Source organism: Marmota flaviventris, chromosome 12, assembly GCF_047511675.1.
Source record: "Marmota flaviventris isolate mMarFla1 chromosome 12, mMarFla1.hap1, whole genome shotgun sequence".
Lineage (NCBI taxonomy): Eukaryota > Metazoa > Chordata > Mammalia > Rodentia > Sciuridae > Marmota > Marmota flaviventris.
Window position 1 is genome coordinate 57,780,172 of NC_092509.1, and position 26,787 is coordinate 57,806,958.

The 26,787-nt window shown below is 45.8% G+C and overlaps 1 protein-coding gene across 1 annotated transcript in view; it reads right to left on the bottom strand.

Annotated features, from left to right (window-relative positions):
- Positions 1 to 26,787, bottom strand: part of Ephx1 (epoxide hydrolase 1) — a 36,500-nt gene that overhangs the window by 415 nt on the left and 9,298 nt on the right. Inside the window, exons 2-8 of the mRNA XM_027954751.2 lie at positions 18,565 to 18,752; positions 16,263 to 16,443; positions 8,402 to 8,629; positions 7,739 to 7,868; positions 6,981 to 7,189; positions 4,833 to 4,941; positions 410 to 532 (exon numbers count right to left, since the gene is read on the bottom strand). Coding sequence (XP_027810552.2) covers positions 410 to 532; positions 4,833 to 4,941; positions 6,981 to 7,189; positions 7,739 to 7,868; positions 8,402 to 8,629; positions 16,263 to 16,443; positions 18,565 to 18,747 — 1,163 coding nt within the window. The 5' untranslated portion in view covers positions 18,748 to 18,752. The remainder of the gene's footprint in view (positions 1 to 409; positions 533 to 4,832; positions 4,942 to 6,980; positions 7,190 to 7,738; positions 7,869 to 8,401; positions 8,630 to 16,262; positions 16,444 to 18,564; positions 18,753 to 26,787) is intronic.

The following is a 26,787-nucleotide window of genomic DNA, read 5'->3' on the forward strand; positions in this document are numbered from 1 at the left end:
AGGGGTGAGCCTGTGGTGTGCACTCTCTGGCCCCTAAGGGCACGGGAGGAGGGCTCAGCAAGCCCACATGGAGTCATAAAGAAAGACCCAAGGTTTTAACCACCCTCCCACGACACCCCTCAATTCCAACTAACTAAGGACCCTGTGTTTTCTATGAGGCCACCCAGGCAGGAGCATGGGACAGCCTCTAAGGCCTCATGTTGTTTGCCTTTCCCTTTGTTGCCACCTGAGGGTCTGCATATGGGCCAGGGGGTAGGCCCTGAGGGACATCTGGGGGCTAGGCCTGGGGTTCCCTCAGCTACACTTATTTTATGCCACCCCCCCCACTTCCCCCTGCTTGAGTTAAAAACCAGGCCAACTCCCTGTTCCCAGCCTCAGAGACTCCTACTCCCAGCTCAGCCAGGCTCACCTTTCATGCTTTTGGTTCATGCCCTGACCCAGGTTCTCCTTGTAGAAGCGCTGGGAGGAGACAATGGTCTTTGTCGTCCAGTAGAGCATGATGTTGGTCAGCAGATCATTCAGAGAGAACTTCCTGGGGAAGCAGAACATGAAGGTCCACTCTTGGTGCCAAATGTAGTTGTATAAAAAGCAAAGCCCTGCTACATTCAGCTGTAGGCATGAGCCAAGCCCCCTGGCTTCCCCCCTCAGATGTCATTTCAAGGTAGGTAACATTATCCCCTGCCACAGGCAGGCTTGGTCCAGGGTCACCAGCTATTGTGAGGACCCTTGATGCAGAGTGCTAATGACAAGGAAGAGTGTGTGTCTAATCCATTGATTGCTCAATCACTCATGTGATGTAGGTAGTATTATTATCTGTTTTACTGCTAGGAGGAAAATCCAGACCCAAGGCAGGATACACATTCCACAGCCCTTGCCCCTGTCCTGCCTGTCTCAGCTCTCCCACAGTGGACTCTGCCAATTCCACTCTCCAGAAAGCCCAGTTCCAAGGGTCCAGGGTTCTCTAGGGCAATGAATTTCTCACTTCCCAGAATCCTGAGGGACTTCTGTATTCATTGGGTGCTGTCTGGACTTGGAGCCCCTGGAGGCAGGAAGAGGCCGGACCTCTGAGTCTTCCTCAGGATCCAGCACACAGCTGACTAGAGGCGATGAACCAGGAGTCAAGAGACCCAGGTTCTGGACCCGGCCATATTACCAGAGAGCCCCGGGACTCTGGTGAACTCTTGTTTATCCTGTAGGTTCTCCAGTTTTTCCTCTGACAAAAACAGGATCACCACTAAATGGAAAACACGTGGAAGCATCAGAAGTAAAACCACTCTACAAAATCCAGGTCCATCAATAAGACAGCCCATTCATCTAGAATGTTGGAACTCCCAAGTGAGTGCAGTGAGGATTCACTCATTGAGCACCAACTGTGTGCTAGGTGCTAAGGCTCCAAAGATGCATGGGGCTGGGTGCCTTTCCTGGAGGAGGGACCTTATGGCCTGGCAGGGAGACTGAGTCATAAGTCATTGACTATACTGTTCCGTGACAGAGGTAGGGGTAAGTTTGTGGTAGAAGTGGGGGAGGGCAATAGGGACAAGTTTTACCCAGGTGGAGGGAGAAGTCAGGGCAGGCTTCTCAGAGGTGACCTCTGCACTGAGCCTCAAGAGGAGAATAAAATGAGGAGAAGGTGTTCACTCAGATTAGCTTGGCAAGGGCAGCAGGCCGAATGCAGAGGGCAGTCGCAGGGGACTGCCTTTGGGGACTCCTGAATGCCTCCATCTGCTTCCTTGGCCCAACTGCCAGTGACCTCCTCCTGTCTAAGGTCTCATGTCACCCCAAGGTCCTTTCTCCACCTGCCCTCCCTCCATGCTCCTGTCCCCTTTCTCCTCTCATCCCTCCTTAATCCTGCACCCTGAAGCTGCCCCTCCTGCCCAGGCCTTGTGGGTAGGGGCCTGTCAACTAGGTTTTGTCCCCCAGGTCTAACTGTCCATCTCTTTCTCTCCCTCCCTCTTTACTTCCCCGCTCATTGGTAGCCAATAAGGCTTTCCCCCGCATCCTGCGGCCTGTGTTTTCTCTGTGGAGATCCCCCTGCCTCTACCCACTAACTCCACCACCAACACAGCGGAATAAGCTCCTCGGGTCCAGCCCCACCTGCGCTCCAGATCTGCGGGTTCAGTTACCAAGTGAACATCTCGACCTGGACACCTTCTGGTAACTGCCTTTCAACCAAGTCCACAGCAAGAAAGAGCTCGGCATCTCTGCTCCCCTGATGCCAGCACCCCCCCGCCCCGCCCCCACACTTGTACCCACTCACACACGGTGGCTCCCCTTCTCATCCTCATTCCCCATTGAAAAATGGTGTCTCCAGGCCCTGGCATGGAGCCGGAAGCCTGGGTCCTCGTGGACTCTTCCCTGTCCCTGTTCCCTCCAAGCCCTGGCTGCCCTCATTCCTCCACTCACACCCGTCTCCGTCCCTGCTCCTGTGGTTGTTCCCTGAATCACAGAACACTTCCTGGGCCTCCTGCCTGGCCCTCAGCTCCAGGGCAATGAGTCGATTCATTAGAAGCCAATTCACTCCAAAGGGACACTTGGCTGAGTTCACTTGTTTCCCTCAGCCATTTAGATCAGCTTATTATTGAGCTACATCTCAAGTCCTTTTATTTTCTTTTTTATTTTGAGATACTTTTTGAGATAATTTTAAGTTGCACAGCCTGGCCTTGAACTTTCAGTCCTCTGTCTCAGTCTTCCAAGTAGCTAGGATTACAGGCACGCACTGCCACACCCAGTGTGTGTGTCTCACTGGGGATGGAACCCCAGGGTCTTACTCATGCTAGGCAAGTATTTATCACTGAGCTACTGCCTCAGCCTGAGTTAATTATATTTTCACTTTCTGAACTATATTTATTTTAAGGAATATTCAATTTACTTCTACCCTGCTCCTGACTATTGAAGCTAGAAGCTGGAAGGAGGAGAGGCTGAGGGCAAAAGAGAGGCATTCAGGAAGGCCTTCATATTAAACAGGAAAACATCAAGAATTTGTGTAACAAGGGGCTTCTTGGGTATAAAGAACATATTAAGACATTTTCATATTCAGGAATATGTTCTCCTTAGGCCTTAATACTTCCTCTCTAAAATCCTGATCTCTAGCAGCAACAGCATGGAGCAGGATTGGGGGAATGAACTTAGGGTTGGCTATTTAGGCTTCACTAGCTGCACTGAAATTATATGCACTTTTTTTTTGTTTTGTTTTTGGTAACAGGAACTGAATCCAGGGGCACTTAATCACGGAACCACATCCCTGGCCCTTTTTTATATTTTATTTAGAGACAGGGTTTCACTGCGTTGCTTAGGACCTCACTAAATTGCTGAGGCTGGCTTTGAACTCACAATCCTCCTGCCTCAGCCTCTGGAGCTGCTGAGATTATAGGCATGCACCACCGTGCCCAGCAGCATATGCAACTTTGTGGTGCCGGGGATTGAATTCAGGGCTTTGCATATGCGAGCTCTACCACTGAGCTACACCCACTGCCCCTATATGAATGTCTTTTTAAATATAATTTTGATGATAAAATAAAAACCAGTCAATGATAGTATAATTAAAACAAACATGTAAACTCTGTGAACTGGCTTTTGCCAAGTGAGCTGAGTGCTTCTGTCTCCCTTTGGTTCTGATCACAGCTTGAAAACTACCACAACCACCATTTCCTGTGTTAGTGTTTTTTCTAGAACACAGATCTCATCCTGTCAGTCCCCTGCTCAGAGCTTTGGTGTTTCTGTTGCCAGGGCAGATGCTGCAGGAGCTGCCCAGGTCTGGTGGGGCCCCACACCTGCTACAGGCCAGGCCCCCCGCCACAGTGGTCCTGATGAAACTCCATCCACCCTTGGGTCCTGCAGAGTGTGAGGTGGGAAAAAGAGATCTCAGGGGGAGGGTTTGCTGAGGCTCCTGGAGGACCTGCTTAGAGGAATGAGCTCCAGGTCTGTCTAATGACTTGCCTGTGGACAAGTCACCCTTTCCAAGTGTATCTTGCATTTTATTGTTTTTCTCATTACCTGAATTTCATTCTTCCATCCAGTGAACTCCTATTCATTCTTCAAGTCCCAGATCAAATATATTTTAGCAGTCACTTCCTCTCTGTCCCCCTTAGACAAAGTGAACCCTCATTTTTCTGATTTCCCACAGTCCTTTGCATATTATCTTTAGAGCTCATTCATCTAACACCTATTTACTGAGCACCTACTATAGCCCAGCATTCTTGTAGGTGCTAGGACTAAGCATGGCAGAGATAGAGCCCCTGCCCCTCAAGGCAGATCCAGTCTCATTTCACTCTGTATTCCCCACCCTCAGTTCTGGGTCTGGTGCTATGTATGTCACTGAAGGAATAAAGAAAAGGTGGGCCCTGGAGAGTGAGTCAGAGCTGACCCTGAAGTTGTAGTCAGGCCAGGAGTGAGGAGTCACGCACTCTAAGGCTGTAGCCTCTAAGGCTCCAGGAGACAGGACGCTGCCCCCACCCCTAGTCCTCCTGCAGCCCCCAACCTGATCAGCTTCCACACAGCACACAGTGCCTGGTGCCAGGCTCCCAGGGCTATTCTTGACAATGAAGAAGTGTTCAGTGCCCTCAATTTCCTCATCCCAGGAGGAGGCTGTATGTCCTGCATCCTGTTCCTCACCACCCCACTGTGAGGCTTGGAGCCAGCAGCGAGATGCTTCCTCATCCCCCAAATGGGAACACATTGGTCACAGGGTTAGGATTTGTGGGGAAGCCAAAGAGAGCTGGAACTTGCTGGAACCCCACATGGAAAAACCGGAAATGAGGACCAATAGGGTGAGTGGAGTGAGGAAGGTGGCTGCTGGGACCAGGGCCCTGTCAGGGGGATAGAGGGGACCTCACCTCTCCAGGCCTCCATCTTCCAGGTCTCGGAATTCCGAATTGGTCCAGGTAGAAAACTTCTCTAGAATGTAGGCAGCCAGTCCCACCGGAGAGTCATTCAGAGCACAGCCTGGGTGGGAAGGAGTAAGGGAGGGACTCAGGCCTGGGTACCTGGGCACCAGGGCACTGGCTATCATGACTGAGCTATGGTGCTGGCCCCACAGAGTGCTATGCATGCCACATCCTTAACCCTGGGCAGCTTCATGGGATAGATTGGGGTCCTACTTCCCATGATCTCACGTGGATTTGTTTGGAATATGTGTACCTTTCTTCAAACTTAAGGGTCTATATGTGGGTTTGGTGATACCCAAGTGAGAACTATCTTGTAGTGCTGGGGATCAAGCTAGGGTCTTGTGCCTGCTAGATGAATACTACTCCCTAGCCCAGGACACTGTTTTTAAAGAGATAAATTTGGGGGGTTTTGTTTTCTGTTTTTTGAGGATCCATATGCCCTGATATTGAAAAACAAGAAACAACCTAAAATTTTAATCCAAAATAGGATAATCAGTTACAAATAAATATCAATACACCCATTAGCTAAAATCCTGTGCGGTAATTAAAAATAACTGAGGGTCTGGGCACGGTGGCACACAACTGTAATCCCAGTGGCTCGGGAGGCTGAGGCAGGATTGTGAGTTCAAAGCCAGCCTCAGCAACTTAGCAAGGCCCTAAGCAACTCAGTGAGACCCTGTCTCTAAATAAAATACAAAAAAGGGCTGGGGATGTGGCTCAGCAGTTGAGTGCCCCTGGGTTCAATTCTCAGTACTCCCCCTCAGCCCCCCAAAAAATGTTAAAAAAAGCTGAGGGCACCAGGAGTGGAACTCACACTGGTAGAGTATGTTCTTGGCATGTGCAAGGCCCTGGGTTTGCTCTTCAGCACCAAAAAAATGTCTGGGATAATACCATAAATAACCTCACAAACACCATATTGAACAAAAGAAGCCAGACTCCCATGAGACATGTTCTATGGTTCCATTCTTAGGAAGAGTGAGAACAGGCAAAGCCAAACTATCAAGAATGTGATTGAAAGTCAGGAGGGAGGCCATCCTTGGTGGGGACAGTGCCTGCAAGAGATCACCACCGGTGTCTGGTCATGTGGGGCATATGAGTGTAGTGGCTTGTGAACATTCATCAACTGAAATGTTAGCAAAGCTCTTCTGAAGGAAAGGGGGAGGGAGGAAGAGTGCTTACAGGTGATTGATTGTCTTCTGTCTTATTTTTTTTGTGATTTTCAAAATTAAAAAAAGATTTTTATAATTGTAGATGGACAACATGCCTTTATTTATTTGTTTTTAAGGTGGTGCTAAGGATTGAACCTAGTACCTCACATGTGCTAGGCAAGCCCTGCCATTACGGAACAGTGAGAATGATGCAAATCGTTTTTGTTCATAGAAAAGCAAGTAAATTTTGTCCAGTGGACATTTAATTATCACTCCGAACCCAGGGCCTTGTGTGTGAGAGGCAAGCAATCTACCGACTGAGCTATCTCCCCAGCCCCTATTGTTGTTTTAACATTTTACTAGTTCCTTTAGAAACTGAGTTAAATACAATTTTGGACACATGTTCATTTTATATTTGCATGAGAATCATAATTTTTTTGCTTTTCAGAAAAGTATCCCATAACAGGGCCCTAGTGGCAGAAATGGTTGCTGGGTCCACCCCTCACTATTAGGGTGAATTTTCCCCCAGAGTGTGGGCCCCCTATACCCTTTTCCAATAGCTCTAGAGCTGCCAAGGCCCCTCTGCTTCTTATGACAGGACTTAGCCTCAGGGGCAGGGGGTGGGGGGCTTTAAAGCTACTAACCAACATTGAGTGAACCACACAGAGTTTGGATTATCTTGGGAATCTGATGATGATACATAAACTTTTCAGTTCTATGGGGAAATCCAGGTTAAAGGTCTAAAGAGTTCTGAGAAGGGCTGAGGTCATGACTCGGTGCCAGACTGTTTGCCTAGCATGCCTGAGGCCCTGGGTCCCATCCCTAGCACTGCAAACAAACAAAACACCCAACCCATCCCCCAAACAACAATGACAAAACTAGCTCTTAGTTCCTTATAAGGGGTTTTCATCCTGGGGGTAGTGAGGTCCCCCTGCCCCGGTGTGCTCACCCACGGTGTCTGGCTTGGTGGCCTGGATGTGTAGGTAGCCGCTCTCCCTCATGATGTTATAGAAAACCTTGTCCTTCCAAGGAAACAGCAACTCCACATCTCTCTCAGTGAAGCCCAAAAATCCTGCGAAACGCTTTCCCAACAAAAGGGTCAGGTTGGAGAGATTTCTTGCAACAAAAGCCATGTTCAAGTGCAGGCCTTTCACGTGTCTGAGGGCAGAGAAATGGGCTCAGGTGAGGCTGGGCTAGTATAAGAAAGGCAGAGAGAGAAGAGATGGAGGAGGAAGAGACAGCTACAGGGCTGATGTGCCAGGCTCCTTCAGCACCTGCCCCTCTGGGGTGTCCACAAGTGTTGGAGCAGAGGGGTTGGGGAAGAAAATAGTTCCTAGAGAGTTCTGTTCAGGGCTCCTCCAGAGCGTCGTCCCCAAGAAAGGTCTAATCCCCCACTTTTACCTCCTCTCACTGGCAGTCTCTGCCTGGATACCTGGCCCAGAGTCACCAACTTTGTGTTACACCAAATGGGAGGGTCCAGGTCAACATGCCCATATGCCCTGCAGAATGATTACAGAACCTGTCTTCTCTCCCGTGGGCCGACAAGCATCCCTGCCTGGGTGGCCCCTGGCAAGAGGGAACCCCAAGGCTCAGACACTATGCCCAGGCAGGAACTGGTATGAACCACCCTCCAGTCCAGATGCCTGCCCTGAACAAAGATCCTTTTAGAGGCTGTGCACATGCTCACGCACCTGAATGAGAGCTCACCTGGGCACCAGCTGAGCCATGTTGGTGCAGATCAGGGACCCCCAGTCCCCACCTTGAATATAGAATTTCTGGAAGCCCAGCCGCAGCATCAGCTTATAAAAGATCCTTGCACAGGCCACCGTGTTGAAGCCTGGTTGTGAAGGGGAAAAAGAATAGTCTCAGGGAGGTCACTCCTTGGGTTTGTGAAGTTCCTCAGGCTCACCTCCCCCCAGGTTGAGGGGAGAGTCACTCACAGGGGGCAAGGAGGAGTCCTCTAGTTCCAGAAGACAGTGTGCCCTATGCCTACTTCTGTGCAGGGGCAGTATGGGCACAAGGGGCTTGGGACAGCCCCTGTGAGATGTCTCTGGGTCCACCCTGCAGAGGCTTGGTCAGTCTTCTGGACTGGAACAATCTAGGGCCTAGATGTGGACCCGCTCCTGAGGAGAGCTCATAGAGCCCAAGAGTCCAAGCCCTGAGCAGCACTGAACAGTGCTGACCACTGTTCTACCCAGCCTATGGCCCACCACGTTCTCAGATTCAGATCCTAAGACCTGCTGGCCCTTTAGCGTAAGAAAATGCCTCTTGGACTCCTCTTTTCCCAGCCTCTCTGGTCTCCGGCCCATCTCATCCTCCTGGAAGGCGAGCATTCCATGGCCCCCAGCAGCAACCCCTCCCACCCCGTACCCTTCTTGTAGGATGCCTCCGAGAAGCCGTAGCCAGGAATAGAAGGGCAGATGACTTCAAAAATATGCTCATCACTCAGGCCATGGCTCTTGGGGTCAGTCAGAAGTGGGATGATCTTATAAAACTCGTAGAAGGAGCCAGGCCAGCCGTGCACCATCAGCAAGGTCTTTGGAGTACGACCTGAAGGCAGCTGGGGGGGCTTCACGTGGATGAAGTGGATGTCCAGCCCTGGAGGACAAGGCACAATTATGAGGGAGGGGAGAAGATGGGGAGGCTGAAGTCCCGAGAGTACCCGCGCAGGCTCTGCACCCTGCAGGGCGCAGGCAGTGTGTGCTGCCACCTTTGTGCCCCCACATCACGTACTGTTCACGCACTGTTTCACACCATGGCCCAGCGACGCAGATGTCCTTGTTTAGACTTCACAGCCTGCCTGCTTGGGAGGGTAGAGCGGGTCTGTGTGTACCGCTGGGTTCCCAGGCCCCAGAACATTTCCCAGCTTATGGTGGGACTCCATAAATATTTGTTCACTTATTTAAAAATCAGGGGAGAGGGAGAAGATTTGTATTTATTTAACATAAAAAACAGTTCATTGCTAGTTGGTAAAAGTGAATTATCAAGTCATAGTCATTACATGATCCAATTTTTCCAAACAGTTATATGTATGCATGTATACTCATGAAGATGTTCCTCAACTTGAGTTGAAAATTTCTTGGTATGTGTGTGTGTGTGTGTGTGTGTGTGTGTGTGTGTTGATAATGGTACTAGGAATTGAACTCTTTTTATTTTTTTATTTGAGACAGGCCCCTGCTAAGTTGTTCAGGCTAACCTTGAAGTTGAGATTCTCCTGCCTCAGCCTTCTACTGAGTAGCTGGGATTATAGGCATGTACCACTTAGCTTAAGCTGCAATTTTTCTTAGTCTAAAATGCACTTAAGAATTGGGGATGTGGCTCAGTAGAGCAATTGTCTAGCACATGCAAGGCCCATTTATGTTCTATCCCCTACACCACAATGAATACATAAATACTAAATAAAATGCATTGAATATGCATGACCTACTAAACTCCTAGCTTAGTAACACAGTCCACAGTAGAGAATCAGTGGCTTCCTCTCATGATTGTGGGACAGGCTGGGAACTATGCCTGTATAGCATATCACTAGCCCGGGAAAAGATCCAAATTCAAAATATGGTTTCTACTGAATGTATATTGCTTTCACACCATTGTAAAAGTTAAAAATCTTAAGTGGAACCATCATAAGTCAGGGACAGTCTGTACTATGAATGTAGGGATTTAAGGGTCTGAGAATAAACTCCAAAAATGTACAAAGTCATTCTTCCTGAGCAGTAGAACCAAGGCTTTGATTTTCTTCATTGTGTTATATGTATTTCTAATTCTTCTACAATGAACACATACTATGTGCATAATTAGTACATATTACCAATGCATAATTACCATATGCATTGACATAAACATTTATTATTATTTTTGCCAATTATAAAACATAATTTTTTAATTTTAAAAAATTGTTATTGTTTCTAGGTGTGGTGGTATACACCTGTAATCCCAGTGGCTTGGGAAGCTGTGGCAGGAGGATCGTGAGTTCAAAGCCAGCCTCAGCAATTTAGCAAAGCCCTAAGCAACTCAGTGAGACCCTGTCTCTAAATAAAATATAAAAAAAGGGATTTTTTTTGTGGCTCAGTAGTTTTTTATTCCCCTGGCATAATAAAGAAAAAATTGTTATCGTTATTTTTCTGTGGTACAATTTATTTATATTTTTTTCTGGGGACAGAACCCAGGGCCTCGAGCATGCTAGGCAATCGCTCTACCACTAACACACATATATACACACACACACACACACAGCCCATGACTTTTTATTTAAGTGGAGAATTTCTTTTTAAGTAGAATGCTGTGAACTTAGAAGGTGGTCGGTCCTAGCTAAGAATAGGTGAGTACATTACAATCCCCCCAGAGTCACCTTGAGTCTTTATGTCTCCAAGGAGAGCAGCCCTTTTCCTGGAGTGTGGCCCTATGCACCTGAGCATTCACAGCACACACTGCAGATTGGCTGCCGTGCCAGGGACGCTCGCTACACCTTGAGGGTGGAGACAACAGCACGGTCTAGCTAATGACCTGATCTGTTAATTCGTGATACAAACAATACATGGCCACTACAGAAAACTTAGAAAACACAGATAAACCAAATGGGGGAAAATCACATGTAATCCCAGTATCAGAAGAGAATATTGTGTTGTCATCCAGATTTTTCTTAAACTTTTTATTTTGGGACAGTTTTAGAATTATTGAAAAAATGAAGAACATAGAATGCCCCCATACCCAGATTACCCCCCCCCCTTTTTTTTTTTGGTACTGGGTGTTGAACCAGGGGTGCTTTACCACTGAGCCACATTCCCCAGCTTTTTTCGATTTTTGTTTTTTATTTTGAGACAGAGTCTTGCTAAGTTGCTTAGGGCCTCACTAAGTTGCTGAGGCTGACCTCAAACTTGTGATTCTCCTGCCTCAGTCTCCCAAGCTGTGGGATTTAGTCTTCCCTATTCTTGACATATTACATTAATATGGTAATTTATTTATCATGCCTTATAGTCAATAATACATTATTAATTGAAGTTCATACTTATTCAGATCTCCTTAGCATTTTAGTTTAGTTTGTTTGTTTGTTTGCAGTGCTGGGGATCAAACCCAAGGGCATTCTTACTACATTCCCAGCCCTTTTTATTTTATTATTATTTTTTTGAGACAGGGTCTCCCTAAGTTGCCAGGACTGGCCTCCAACTTGTGATCTTCCAGCCTCAGTCTTTCAAGTAGCAGGAATTACAGTAGGCATCTGAACATCCCAATTCAGATTTTCTTTGTTAATTTTTTTTTTTGATTTAATGATGGGAATGGAACCCAGAGCTCTACACACTATACATGCTAGGCAAGTGCTCCCCCTAACCCACAAAATTTTACTGTGGTAAGAACACAATATGAGATTACTGTCATAACAGATTTTGAAGTATATAACATAGTATTGGGGATTTTTTTGTGATCTTTTTTTTTTTTTTTCTTTTCTTTTTGCAATACTGGGAATGAAACCCAGGGCCTGGCATGCTAGGCCAGTGCTACCGCTAAGCCCCACCCCCACCCCCTGCCACCCCTACAATACTGTTCATTATAGGTACTATATTGTTAGAGCAGATCTCTGGAACTTATTCATCTGGCATAACTGAAATTTTATCCACACTGATTAGCAATTCCTCATTTCCTCTACTCCCCACCCCTGGCCACCACCTGCCCCCTCCTCTCCTCTTCTGTGCTGCCTGTTTTAGGCACCTCACATAGCGGGGTCTTGACGTATTTGTCCTTCTGTGACTGGCTTATTTAACCTGGCATAATATCCTTGAGGTTCTTCTGTGTAGTCATATTTTGCAGGATTTCCTTCTTTGTTAAGGATGGATAATATTTGTATATATAGTCAATGGAATATTACTCAGGTTTCCTTAGTTTTAACCTAGTGTCCCCTTTCCATCCCAGGATCCCACCTGGGATCCCACATTACATTTAACTGTCAAATCTCCTTAGGCCCCTTTTGGTTGTGACAGTTTGAACTTTTAAAAGATACTTAGTGGGGGCTGGGGTTGTGGCTCAGTGGTAGAGTACTCACCCAGCACGTGTGAGACCCTGGGTTTGATCCTCTGCACCACATAAAAATAAATAAATAAAGGTGTTGTGTCCAACTACAACTAAAAAATAAAATATTAAAAAAATACTTAGTGAACATAACTTTCTTTTAACAAAAATAGAACCCTACATTCATCCTATTTTGGAAACTTATTTTTTTTAACTTAACAATATATCCTGGGCATCTTTCTGTGTTACTAAATTTATTCCTGTCCTAACGTTTATTTTAGTAGGTAATCTTATCCTTTTGGGGACACACTGCATGATGTGAGATTATTTTTAATTCAAATTCTACCACATTATCATTTGAGTTTAAAAATAGGCAAAACAAAACAAAAAAAACCCCACACACATGCTTGCGTACACATGGGTTCTCCCTGGAAGTGTACATAAGGAAAGCAGAAAGCAGGAGCTGTCTCAGGCTGGGGGCAGGAAGGAAAAAGAGACTTCCTTTTCTCTGTATTCCCTTCTGTACTTCTAAATATAAATTTTTTTTTTTTGCATAGTAAAAATTAAGACATTTTCATGATGCTGATTTTTTTTTTTTTTTTGGTGCTGGGAATAGAACCCAGAGCTATACCTGCACACTAGGCAAATGCTCTACTACTGAGCTATACCCCCAGTTCCATGACATTTTAAATTTATTTAATTTTTTTACAGGAGGCCCCACACATGGGTTGGATCTGAAAGTTCATCACAGAATTAGAAGGTAAGTGGCAGGAACAGCGCAGCCAGTGGGAATGTGAACAGAACACTGGAGTAGGGGTCACAGGTGAAGCTATGAACTACCAGGAGCACAAGGGTCAGAGAGGACCCTGAAAAGGTCCAGCATCATGGAGAAGAATGCAGCAAACAGAGATTGACACAGGACCTTCCTGAACCAGCCCCAACCTGGGAAGCCCAGGGAAAGAGATGAGCTGAAGGTTTGCTGGGCCTGAGGACCAAAGCCATCAGCTGGTGCTATGGAGGTGGGGTAAGAAAAACTCAGTCCCAGGGGAAGGACTCCATCCTGCAAGGACCAGGCCAAAAATAGGCTGCCAGCCCTAGGAAGTGTGCCAGAACTGCACAGGGGTTAGTCACAGTGGGCCACTGTCCATGATGAACTCAATGCCAGGAATTGCCCTCTTCAGAGCCTTGTGCTCTGAGAGAGGTTTTGTCCTGTATATCCTTGGTGTCCTGGGAAACCCTGAGATGGTCTGGTGGGGTAAGCCTGCAGCCTCCAGAAAGGAAACAGAGGCCACAGTGATGGTGTTGCTTGTAATTCCAGCCACTGGGGCTCAGTGGAGCTGAGGCAGAGGATCAAGAGTTCTAGGCCAGACTCAGCAACGTAGACCTCAGCAAGTTAGCAAGACGCTGTCTCAAAATAAAAAGTAAAAAGGACTGGGAACGTAGCTCAGTGGTAAAGAGTCCCTTGGTTCAATCTCCAGGAGCAAACACACAAACAAAAAAAAACCTAGAAGGGAAACAGCCTCCTGCCTGTAAGTTTTTGCTCTTCTCTTCTCCTTGGACCACCTTCCCCACATACAAGGCAAGCTTCTATTCATCTTGGCGGAGGGAGCCCTCTCTCTGGGAAGTCTTCCTCACACTTGAAGGAAGTGTGGGCTCTCAAAGGTCCTGAAGCCTCCTCTCTCCTGGTGTCCCTCGTCATGTGCTGTAATTACCCCTGAGGAGCCCATGAGCCACAAAGACAGGGACCCTGTCCTCAGTGTCTGTGTGTCCCCAGCCCCAGCAGAGTGGGATCTGGAAGTTTCCCGTCAGTATCTGCTAGAGGGGAATTGAAGAGCTGAGGGTAACTGAGGGATCCAAGTCAAACTCCAGGAGGCAGAAGGCCAGGATTTGGCACCAAAGTTTTAAATGATGATCCTTGGAAATTGTATATGACAACCTGTGTATGATTGGCCTTGGCCCTCTTGCTAGGCTCATGTCAGAAGACACCAGAATCCTCCAAAGGGCACAGCAGCACTCAATGAGGAGTCCAAATTTGACCAAAAAATAGTAATAATAATAATAATTTCAGGACTGGGGTTGTGGCTCAGTGATAGAGCACTTGCCTAGCAAGTGTGAGGCCCTGGGTTCAATCCTCAGCACCACATATGAATAAACAAATAAAGTGAAAAATATATTGGCAACTGAAAAAATTAAAATAATAATAATAATAAAGCTAGGCATGTGCCTATAGTCCCAGCTACTCAGGAGGTTGAGGCAGCAGAATTGTTTGAGCCCACTGTGGGCAACATAGCGAGACCCCATCTCAAAATAGAAATCAGAAAGAAGGCAAAAATCATTCTAGAATTTTGTTATGTGCTGCTGGCTTAGCTCCAGGAAGGGTTCCAGGTCCAGGATCCACTAGGATTCTACTTAGCTCTTCCCTTTCCTGTTCTTCCTCAGACCCAGTCTCCTCATATCAGAGGACAACAGCAGGCGTCTCTGGGCCAGGGTTTCCACCCATCCCATCCTGTCATCTTTACATCCACTCTGTGAAGTGGGAACCATCATTTCCCCATCATATAACAAAGCCTTTGAGGCTCAGAGGCTCAGACACCAGCCCTAGCTTGAGTTCTCTGGATCTGGGGGCAGCATTCCCACCACCAGGGTGCGCTCTGCCACCTACATTGTGAGTTTCCAGTGGTCTTGAGGGATATAGAGGAGAATATTCAGAGATTATTTTGATTTTTTAAAATTATTCTTCAATTTATTAAACTTACAAGTTTATAAAACTATTTTTTCAGTAAGCATTTGAGTTATGCTTATGAATTTTGTGCCACATATTTATGAGCAAATGTGAAGTTAGTTACTTTCCAGAGAACTTTGATTAATAGTTCATTATATTTCTAAACTTGTTTAATGATGCTCCTCCTTTAAATATTGTGTAATTTCAAATTTTTTTGGTGGGAGAGGCAGGTACTTGGGATTAAACCCCAGGCCTTACATATGCTAGGCGAGTGCTCTATCACTGAACTACATCACCAACCTTTTTTATTTAATTTGAGACAAGGTCTCACTACGTTGCTCAGTCTGGCCTCAAATTTGTGATGTTCCTGCCCTTAGCCTTATGATTAAGGGGGATTACAGGCATGTGCCATCATGCCTAGCTTCAATGTTCTTTTCAAAAACTTTAGTTATGCCAGGAGGCTGAGGCAGGAGGATTGAGAGTTCAAAGCCAGCCTCAGCAATGGTGAGGCGCTAAGCAACTCAGTGAGACCCTGTCTCTAAATAAAATACAAAGATGAGGCCGGTGATGTGGCTTAGTGATTGAGTGCCCCTAAGTTCAATCCCTGGTACCCACCCCCCCAAAAAAATGGTGACAATGATAAATTTCATGTTATGCATATCTTACCACAATTAAAAGTTTAAAAATGTTTTAAGTTAACAAAATGTCTCTAATTTCTTAAATGTTTCTATATTTGATTTTAAGACTTTGTTCAGTTAAAAAATTCTTTTCCATTAGGAAACTATTACTCATCCCACATGATCCAGGGGTCACATTCCCAAGAAAAATTTGGAAGTGATCTTTTCTTTCTGGAGAATTTTTATGACAATCCGTGACATAATTGGGACATAAGGTCTAGCGTTGCAAACAGACAGGAAAATTTTTCAAAGAACTGACCATCTGAGCATCTTTGAACAGTTGTAATATCAGGGGGTACCAAACTTTAAGAAGGGGCTGAGCTGACTGAGGCCATACCCAGGTCCCAGTCATCCTCTCCCTCCTTCTCAGGGATTGCTACATAGTCAGACTGGACTTTGAATCTCTCTCTCTCTCTCTCTTCCCAATGGTACTTAACCACTGAGCCACATCCCCAGCTCTTTTTAAATATTTTATTTAGAGACAAGGTCACACTGAGTTGCTTAGGGCCTTGCTAAATTGCTGAGGCTGGCTTTGAACTCTTGATCCTCTTGCCTCAGATTCCTGAGCTGCTGAGATTACAGATGTGTACCACCATGCCCAGCTGGATTCTGCATTTCTTTGGTTTTTATGTTATTTATATGTTTTTCCTGTTTACCTCTGAAGATCAACAGTTCATTGAGAACTGGCGATATTTTTGCACTCTGGTAAGGTCACAGTGACTTATAATTGGATTCAAGGTCCCCCCAGCTTTATTTGACTTTGAATCAACTCATGAAAGATGGCTGCTCCTTGTGACATACATCCCTTTGAGCTGGTGTTCTGGAAACATACCTTCAATCTTAGTCTTGAAGTGAGGGTACTTGTTGAGGAACTCCACCTGCTTCCTCCAGTCGAATTCATTCCTCCAGTAGGACAGGATTTTCTTCAGGTAGTTGGAGTTGAAACCATAGTGGAAGCGGCTGTCCTCCAAAGGTGGAGTTAAGCGGAATTTATCAATCCGCTGATGTAAGTCCTGGAGTGAAATGCAGGGCCCCAAGGACAAAGCACAAGAGAAGGTTTGTTTCTACAGGACAAAACCAACCCTGCAACCTCACTGCACCAGAGCAGTGGCAAAGAAAAGCTCCCCCTACTTTTAGGCATGTGTGTCTGTCACTGAAGGCTGCAGATTCCCTTTTCATCTTTCTTTCTTTTCTTTTTCCTTCTTACTTTTTTGGCAGTGCTAGGGAGAGCACCCAGGGTCTCACACATGCTAGGCAAGTGCTCTACCACTGAGCTATATCCCCAGCTCGTATTTTCTATGTTTGAAATATATGAATAATATTCATCTTAAATTTACCAACACTTCTACTTCTATATATCAGGGATTAGCAACATTTTTATTGGTAAAAAAAAAAAACAAAACAGATAGCATTTTTTTTTTATGTGGGGCTGGAGATTGAACTTAGGACCTTGTGCATATGAGGCAAATTCTCTACCAACTGAGCTACAGCCCTAGGCCCAGAGAGTGAATGTTTTTGACTTTGTAAGATGCAACTATTCCATTTTGTCTCTGTAGTGAGAAAACAGCTACAGGTGATATATGGGTTAAAAGGTATGGCTCTATTCTAATAAAACTGTATTTATGGGCATTGAAATTTGAATCCATATAATTTAAAAAAATATTTTTAATTGTAGGTGGACACAATACCTTTATTTTATTAATTTATTTTTATGTGGTGCTGAGGATTGAACCCAGTGCCTCACACATGCTAGGCAAGGGCTCTACCATTGAGCCACAAACTCAGCCCATCCATATAATTTTCATGTCACTAAATATCATTCTTTTGATTGTCTCCTCCCAGCCATTTAAAGTTGCATAAACAATTCCTGGCATGGGGGCAGTGCAAAAAGAGGTGGCAGACTACATTTGACCCATGGACTCTGGCTTGCCAAGTTTTGACGTGCAGCATTGAATGCTGTAACTCAATTGAGATAAAAAAAAAATTACTGCCAAGGAGATAGAAGCAAGTCCTTTAGACATGTATTAGGCTAAAAGGCCAGCAGCCCTGCTGGGGGATGTTCATGATCGTTCATGGATCATCTCAAGTGTCACTGTTCCCAGGGCTTCTTCCCAAGTGCTTTGGCTACCCTCACACAGATTTTTAAAACCTCAAGACTCCTTTAGTATATAGAATCCACAAAAGAAGTTATTATTATCTTCAGAGCTCAGCTTCTGCCCTCACTAGCAAGACCATAGCAAGTTCTATCAAGGAAGCCCCAGTTGGTTTCTCTTGGGTTTAGTCTAGTTTCCATTTTTAAATTCCTTCCTTCTTGAAATTCTCAATGACCTTTTATCAGCACAATCATCCTTACTAATGTTTTAGTTAATATATCTCTGTGAATGTTCCTTTTCTCACCTACTGGGGTAAGCTATTTGAAGAAAGAGTCTCTGGTTTCTTTCAAGCACTCAGCAGAGCACCTGCACACAGTAGGTGTTCAAGTGCCACAGAATGAAGGAAAGAATGAGCAGGGGATGGGCAGACCCATCCTCTTGGCCCTGCTCACAGCTCACTGCACCCTCAGGTGATTCCACTCCACTGATCACTTCCTTCCTGATTCTAGCTCTCGTGGGACGGGGCAGTGATTTTGGAGTTAGACCCAAGTTCAAATCCTTCTGCTTGTTGGCTTGATCACCTGGGACAAATTGCTTTACCTGTCTGAGCTTCAGTTTCTACAACTGTGAGCAGGGACTGAAGGTGACGTTGGATGGCTGACACACATACTAACCAACACTGGCACTGCCTTCTGAGTGCTACAGCGTTTCATGTCTCCACCTGGGACCCAGAAGAAGGGAAAACATCTGCTTTTTGTGACCTTTGATGCACATAACTGGTCCAGCTGGCAGCTTCCTGCCTGGGCACTGTGGGGCCTCGGGGAGGGGAAAGGAGCAGGAGGGAAGGGGCAGAGGGGGGAGCTGGGCATGCCTTTTGTGAGCAACCTGCACCTGCCCTGTGACAGAAGCTAGAAAGAAAAAACTTCCAAGGAGGACTACTCCCCCAACCCTTGTCTAAGCCCAACTCATCACAGAGAAACCACAGCAGTGCCCCCACCCTCCCCTTTGCCCAGCCTGACAAGGAAAAGGTGCCTTACTTACATTGATCTCCTCGTCTGAAGTTTCCACCTTGAAAGGGCGGATGCTCTCATCCTCCCTGGTTATGGTCTTCACCCCTGGCCCCCACCACCCATCTTCAAATGGCAAAATTTCCTCCCTGTCCCGGGAGATGAACCAGTAGATGACGAAGCCCAGCACTGAGGCAAGGAGAATTTCCAGCCACATGACTCCTGCAAGACGAAGGAGCAGCCATCAGCAAGAGACTGGGAGACTGCAATTCTCAGCAGGCTTCTCCCACCGCCCCCACCGCCCCCAGTTCTCTTTCCACCCAATCCCTGGTTTTATGTATATATGTCCTGTGAAAGAAATGTGAAAGTTGCCAGAATCAAAATTACTTGTGTCAACCATGCCAAAAATAAATAAATAAATAAAACTAAGAGATTATGAAGAAAGGATTCTTATGCATGATAGCCTGATAGTAGGTATACAAAAGACTCTGCCAAAACCATCTTGTCCAGAGGCCACCACAATTGCATACAAAAAGTACTTCTACAAGGACATCTGCCCAGCAGCTCTCTGTACAACCTCGGATAGACACCAGTCTTGTTATTAATCATTGTGGCCAAGGATTATTGTTTCAAAATAATAGATATGATTCTCCTTGGTTTTGTCTTTAAAATTTACCCTTGCCTCAACTTCTTTGAATACACCGGTGGTTTTTGTTTGTTGGTTTGTTTGTGCTGGGAATTGAACCCAGGGTTTCATGCATGCTAAACACATGCTCTACCATGGAGCTGCACCTCTAGCCCCTGATTTTTTTAAAAATATTTTTTAGTGTTGACGGACCTTTATTTTATTCATTTATTTATATGCGGTGCTGAGAACTGAACCCAGTGCCTCACACCTGTGAGGTAAGCACTCTACCATTGAGCCACAACCCCAGCCCCTCTAGCCCCTGTTTTTCAATTTAGGTTGACAATCCTAAAAAAAGAAAAATATATACATATATGTACATGATATATTTGTCCATATATGCATTTTCTATAATATATACACATATACATGTGTATATATTATAGAAAAATTGGAAAACAGTAGAGAAAGAAAAAAAATCACCTATAATTCTACCAAGCAATGAAAATCATTGACCACATTGGGAAAACATGAACTTGGCTTGTGCATGGCCCTGAAGGCTGCACTTCTAATGCCTCAAGTCCTCTAAGAGGCCTTCTGAGAAGGCTCTGTTCCTACCTCCTGACTCCCCCTCAGGACAAGGAGCTTTCTGGCACAGTGGGCCTGGGAGAAGGGATGGGGCACAAGGCTAAGTGTGGCTCAGCCCTTGGTCTCTCTCTCTGGGAGAGGGGCCTGTTCCCATGGTTTACAAAGGTTAAAGGGGAAGTCTGAAGTGCTGGAAGATTAAGTTTAGGTGAGAGGGTCATATTAGAAATGCTACTATGGCCACACATCTTGGCTGTGTGTATGTTTAATGGCGTTATGAAATATAATTCATGTATTATACAGTTTTCCCACTTAAAGTGGGCAATGCAGCAGTTTTGAGATGTGTTCACAGATATGTGCAACTGTCATGAGCCATCCATGGATTGCTTGTGGGTCACCACGAATCGAAGCCTAGTGGACAGAAACATCTGATGTCTGGGAATGACCAATGGACATTTTCTCTGGTCAATTGCCCAGGGACAATTGTGAATTTCTATCTCACTCTGCCATGTCCCAAATAGCACCTGAGATGGGTGTGACCTGCCAAGATGCCAGTCAACCTGCTGGACTGCAAGACATCATGAAGCTAGCTGAGAACTTGGTGACTGGCAGCCATTCCTGCCCTGGAAACCTTATCCCTGCCTTTGATGTACCCCCTTAAATAAACCACCGGAGCCATCTTTCCTTTGTCTAGTTCCAGCTCTTGTGTGGACTGGATGCATTAGGGGCTCCGCTTTTGTAAATATATTTCTAACTCTTAGTCCTTTGTTCTTCACTAATTATATTTTAGACTTTAGTTTTCAGTGGCTTACACCCTCCTCGGCAAGAAGAACCCCCAATGAAACTCTGGCTGTGGCTCCCCCATTATGCAACCATTACCACAGCCAATTTTAGGGCATTTATGTCACCTCAATGAGAAACCCTACCCTGAAGCTATCACTCCTCTATTGCCTCAGCCCCCACCCCCACCCCGGGGCCCTATGCAATTACTATTCTTCTTTCTGTCACTATAGATTTACCTATTATGTTTCAAATAAATTCAAGTGTGTTTTAATCCCCATTGGTCTGAATCCTGCGCATTTTTTCTTGAAGAGAAATAAAGAAGAACTTATTCTCTGCCAACTAATGCCAGGAAGATACCAGCCCAGCACTGTGGTCTGGCTTCTCACCTTCCAACTTCCTGGGGAAGAAGTTCATGGCCTATTCATGTTCAGAGAAACCTGCATGAACATGAACATGGTCCTTTGCCAGAGCAGAGGAGGTTCTATTGGATATAATGTGGTCAGGACCCAATTAGAAGAAAGGCAGGATGCCCCACCTACCACCATGCCCCAGCACCTCCCTGATTCCATCCTGGAAACTCAAGGCAGGAGGAGGGCCCTGCTAAGAAACCACAATTTATGTGCCTTTTAGTCACTACATGTTACATGTTCAGGATCCTGCCAGGGGTTTGCAGAGGCTTGCTCCTGCCAAGAGTTGCCCCTTTCAGCTAAGAACTTGGCGACTGGCAGCCATTCCTGTCCACAGAGATCCAGCAATGGAACTTCCCTAGAGATCTATCCATGGTGTCAACTTTACTGTCTTCCTTTAGCACAGTGGGAACTAATCTGGAAAACTGGCTATTCCCTACTACCTCTTAGCTCTTTCATATCAGTCCCTTGGAGCCATCTGATTCTTCCTTCATACCCATCACTACATAGGTACTAATGCCATTCAGATTGAGTCCCCTCTTTGCCCAGTCCCCTCCTTGGCCAGAGCCCTTATCACTCCATATTTAGAAAACTGGGAAAGCTTTTAAGAGAGACAACCCCAAACCCCGTATCTTAGCCACCAGTGCACTTTTTAGAAGTCATTCCAATCTTTTTCCTGGAAACCATACTTGAATGTTCAACATATCTTCCTCTCTGGAATATAAAACTCTGAAGTTTTCCTAAAAATCTGTGATATGCCAGAGTAGTAGGTATTGACCATCTCAGCCTGAGATGTAATGTGGGGTTGCAATAGAATATGTTGGTGCATGTTCTATCCCTAGCTAAGACAGGCCATGGCTTTCATCTTTCAATCCCAAACACCAGCAGTCCCTATCTGTAAGTGCCCTGTATGTGACAGCTGATCAGGTGGGTGGCTAGAACCAGCACACCTACAACTAAAACAAGACAAGGGATGCCTGGAGAGGAGTCCTTGATTTTTTTTTTGGCCACAGAATATTTATTTATTTATTTACAGTAGAATGCATTTTGACATATTGTACATAAACAGAGCACAACTTCTCATTCCTCTGGCTGTACCTGGTGTGAGTCACTACAGTAGTGTAATTGTACATGTATATAGGGTAATAATGTCTGTCTCATTATACCGTCCTTCCCATCCCCACCGCCCCACCCCTCCCTTCAGTCCCCTTTACACAAACCAAAGTTCCTTCTTTCTTCCCTATCCCCCCACCCCACTATGGATCAGCATCTGCTTATCAGAGAAAACATTCGGCTGTCTCTGATTTTAAGGTATTCAGAAAAGAAAACTTGCATAAACTTTTTCCATTTTTAGAGAGACCCTCTGTCCATCCCAGGCAGTTCTCCCCTTTTGAGAATATGGGGAAGCCTAGCCTCCATGATATTGAAGGCAGGGTGGGGTTTAGGGGCTGTGGTGCACAGCCGGAACAAGCAGGAGGTAGAGAGCAGATACCAGAGCTTTTCCCAGCAGCAGGAGCAGGTGGATATAGTTCTCTGGGCACACGGATCACACCATAATAAACCGAAGTTCTGGAAAGCAGGAACTACATCTGTCCTGGTCACTGTCCCAACTCCTAGCACCCAGCACGATACAGAGAGACATTCTACCAATATTTGTACCAACTTCACAGGCACTGGATGCAAATTAGGCACATTTTGCAGGATGTTATAAGGGAACTGCAAGCATAATGAACAATAAAGGATCAACCTCCCAAGTGAACTTGACCATCTGCCCTCCTTACCTGACTTCAGCAGCAGGAGGCCCAGGGCACTGTGGTATCTTCCTTCTGGGATATGACTGCCCGACTTTCCCTTTTCTGGGCAGTTATCCCAGTGCTTTCACCTGTCTGCTTGGGCTCTGTTCTCACCCTTTGATCACCTCCTTGGGAAGCAGAGCTGTGGAGCTCTGCCTCTCTAGAGACTGTGGGAGAGGTAGGGCAGGTTGCCACCCACCACTCCTTTTTAAAATTGCACAGTCCTGATGACTCAGCTAAGCTCATGTGTGCACAGTGTGGTTATCTCACCTGGACTTCAAACAGCAAACTGAACCATGTTGACCCCAGAGACAGAGTGTTGAATGATCACTGATTGAGTCCCACCTAAATGGGGGGAATCCAGGACAAAGAAAGGACATCTTTGGGGCATCCTGAATTGCCCAGGACTTTACAGTTGTTCCCCCTTATATATGTTTTGGTTACCCACAGTCACCTGCAGTCTGAAAATATTAAATGAGTATGAAGTGGTTCATAAGTTTTAAATCGTGTGCCATCCTGAGTAGCATGATGAAATCTCCCATTGTCTAGCTCCATCACGCCAAGTCATGTATTCACACCGAATGTGCCGCCCACCCTTCAGTCATTTAGACTTCTTAGTTATCAAATTGTAATGGCTGGGCATAGTTGTGCATGCCTGTAATCCCATCAACTTGGGAGGCAGGAGGATCTTGAGTTCAAAACCAGCCTCAGCAACAGCATGGTGCTAAGCAACTCAGTAAGACCCTGTTCCTAAGTAAAATACAAAATAGGGCTGGGGATGTAGCTCAGTGGTTGAGTGCCCCTGCGTTCAATCCCCAGTACCAAAAACCAAACCAAAACAGAAAAACCATACAAATTGACTGTGACAGTATTGCAGGGCTTGTGTTCAAGAAACTGTTATTTCACCAAGTATAGGGGTACAGGCCAGCAATCCCAGCGACTCAAGAGGCTGAGGCAGGAGGATTACAAGTTCAAGCAACACCAGCCTCCTAAACTTAGTGAGACCCTGTCTCAAAATTAAATAAGAATCAAAGGGGAAGGGGAGAGAATAGAAGTTCAGTGGATTACACAAAGGAGAATAAAGGGAAGTGAGGGGGGACAGGAATAGGAAAGACAGTGGAATGAATGTGACATAAATTTCCTATGTAGATATAAGAGTATACCACAGTGAATCTCAACATCATGCACATCCACAGACTGGTAGCCTAATTAGAATAAGATATACTTCATGTTTGTAGAAATATGTCAAAATAGACTGTACTGTTTTTTCATGTATAACTAAAATAAATAAATAAAAAATTTAAAAAGGAAGAAGAGTCAAAGGAGGGATGGGAATGTAGCTCACTGGTAGTGCACCCTTGAATTCAATCCTCAGATCCTCAGTAACACACACACACACACACACACACACACACCCCAAAATCCTTATTTCATTTCATAATGGCACTAAAGCAGGAGTAGAGATGCTGGAAACTTTATTATGTTGCTGTGTTACAAATGCTAAATTATATTATTAGTTATTGCTGTTAATCTTTCACTGTCTAATTTATAAACTTTATCATAAGTATGTACATATAGGAAAAAAAACAGTATATACAGGGTTGAATACTGTCCCTGGTTTGAGGCATTCATGGAGTAGGGAGCTAGGACTGCATTCCCCTCAGATAAGGGGAGATTGTTGTATAGCTCAGGTCGAGTGCAAAGTAATAGATTAAAAAAAATTAAAAGCTCTATCTCTTGCATTCTAATTAAGATAACAAGAATATTAGTACTTTGCTCTGGGACTGTGCCTTAGAGTCACAGATCTTGGATTATAAAACAGGCATAACTGCAGTGTGTTAATTAACCCTCCAGGAACAGCCCCTTTATTTAATAGCAGGTATTGAATGAGCACAAAGAAAGGTGTTCCGGATTAGCCCACAGTAAAATCAGGCATTGTCTGCTGGTGGGATTTCAAAGGATGAGATAAACCATGGTACAAGCAAATTCGCCAAGGAGCCACGACTCATAAAACTCGACTTTCCTTTTCACTCAATTAAGGCAAGAATCAGAGTAGGCAAAGGCCTTGTCCCAAGTCAACTGTGAGGATTAGATTTGTGGCCAAAGAATGCTTTCTCGGTTGTCATTGAATGTGTTGTTCGTCCCCCCTCCCCCCTTTCCTCCCACCCTCGGTTTATTTAACTCTTTGCAGGATCTGGAGCCTTCATATAAGCTCTCTGGGAACCCCCGTCCCCAGAGCACAGATGAGCCGGAGCTGCGTCCATCTGCTCCAACCTGTCTCCCAGGCCTCAACACCTTTTCCCGCTCAATGAGCCAAGAGAAGGGGTGGAGCTCTGGAGCCCGACCAATCAGAGTCAAGCGCTTACTCTAATCTGCCTAGCTCCCCCCATACGCCCCCCTGCCTGACTGAGCTCCCCAGAGGTCCACAGGCCAGGGCCAGAGCGACTAGGAAGGCAACGTGTCCAGAGTAGACCACACTCAGAGCGCAGTTTGGGGGTGGGGTCGGTGGAAGCAAACATCGCCCAATATGAAGAGAGGGGCTGTTCACAGGGAACTCAGCCATTCTGGTTAGCGGCGGGCCTGGGTTGGGGAGGGGTTGGCACTAGGCAGATGACGGAGCCCTCCCTTCTCTCTCACGGTTTCTCTGATGGCCACCCAGTACCTAAAAGGAAGAGAGGGGCTGTATCAACTCAGCTCCACCGAGCTGACCAGGAGCTAAGGTCATGCCATAAGCATCCAGTTTAATCCTCTCACTTCATAGTTCAGAAACTGAGGTGGATGGGAGGGAGGCATTCTAGGTCATGTGGCCAGGCAGTGGCACATTTGGAATAAAGGGAGAAAAGAGTCACACCATAATCCTTGCATTCTCGTGTAACTACTCCAGAGCAGGGATTTTCAACCTCTGCAGTTTAGGCCTTTGGGACTAGGTAATTCTTTGCCTATGGGCGTCCTATGCCTTGTACAGTGGTTAGCAAGCATTCTGACCTCTGTTCACTAAGATACCAGTGGTTTCCTCTCCCTAGACATTGCCAACTGACCCTGGAATTGGGGTTGGGGGGTAGAGGTTGTTCTCAGCTGAGTACCAGTGTTCTTGATGGATGGTTCAAGTTTGGGGTGCATCAGAATCACCTAGGGAACTTATTAAACCCAAAGTTTCTGATTTAGGAGGCCTAGGGTGGAGCTGGAGAAGCTCTGGCTTTAACAAGTTCTTAGTGGCCACTGGAGCTATGGTCTAGGGACCACGCTTTGAGACTCCTGCTCTAGATTAGAGTATGAGCCTTAAGAAGACCAGGTTACCTGTCCTGCACCGAGCTCACTTCAGGCAGATGCAAGGATCCCACTGACCATTGTTGAATGAATATTTGTGCCTGAGGTGGAAAGACATGGCCTCTGTGCAGGAGCAAGAGAAAAACCATCTCCAGGTAACAGAGAGTAGAGAATCCCAGAGCCTCTGGGGAGATGGATCCAATGGTTCTGGATCCACAGACACTATGATACCACCAGAAATGTGAAATAAATGCTATAGCTTCAGAGCTACCTGCTGCTCATCCCCTGGCCAGGACTGTGAAAGGCTTAGCAACTCAACCCTCAAATTTTGCCAACTCTCTTTTCTAAGGAGGAGCCTCCAAATAAATCCCCTAACCCTCCTTCACAGCTTGCATGCTGTAATTTAAACTCTCAGCCAGAAACATGGAGCAGCCCTGCTCTGAAGCCTGAAGCCTCATTGGGCAACCTTCTGTCCCCTCAAAACAGACCACTGAAGGCTAGGATCCCCTTCATTTCTCACCTCTCAAAGTCCTGTTCTTACTCCTTCAGTAGCCAGCAAAATCTCACCCTTTGAGCTGAATGTATTTACATCCTCCTCTGGGTTGTGACCCAGAGGCCTTTTGCTTTGGTGGGCAGAGTCTGAGGGTGATAGAGCTTTCTCTGGTACCACTCTGAGCATTTTGTATTGTTTAACTGATTTCATCTTTAAAACATTCCCATTTTACAGATGAGAAAACTAAGGCTGAGTCACTTGTTCAAGGTCAAATAGCCAATAAGTGAGGGAGGCTTTCAAATCT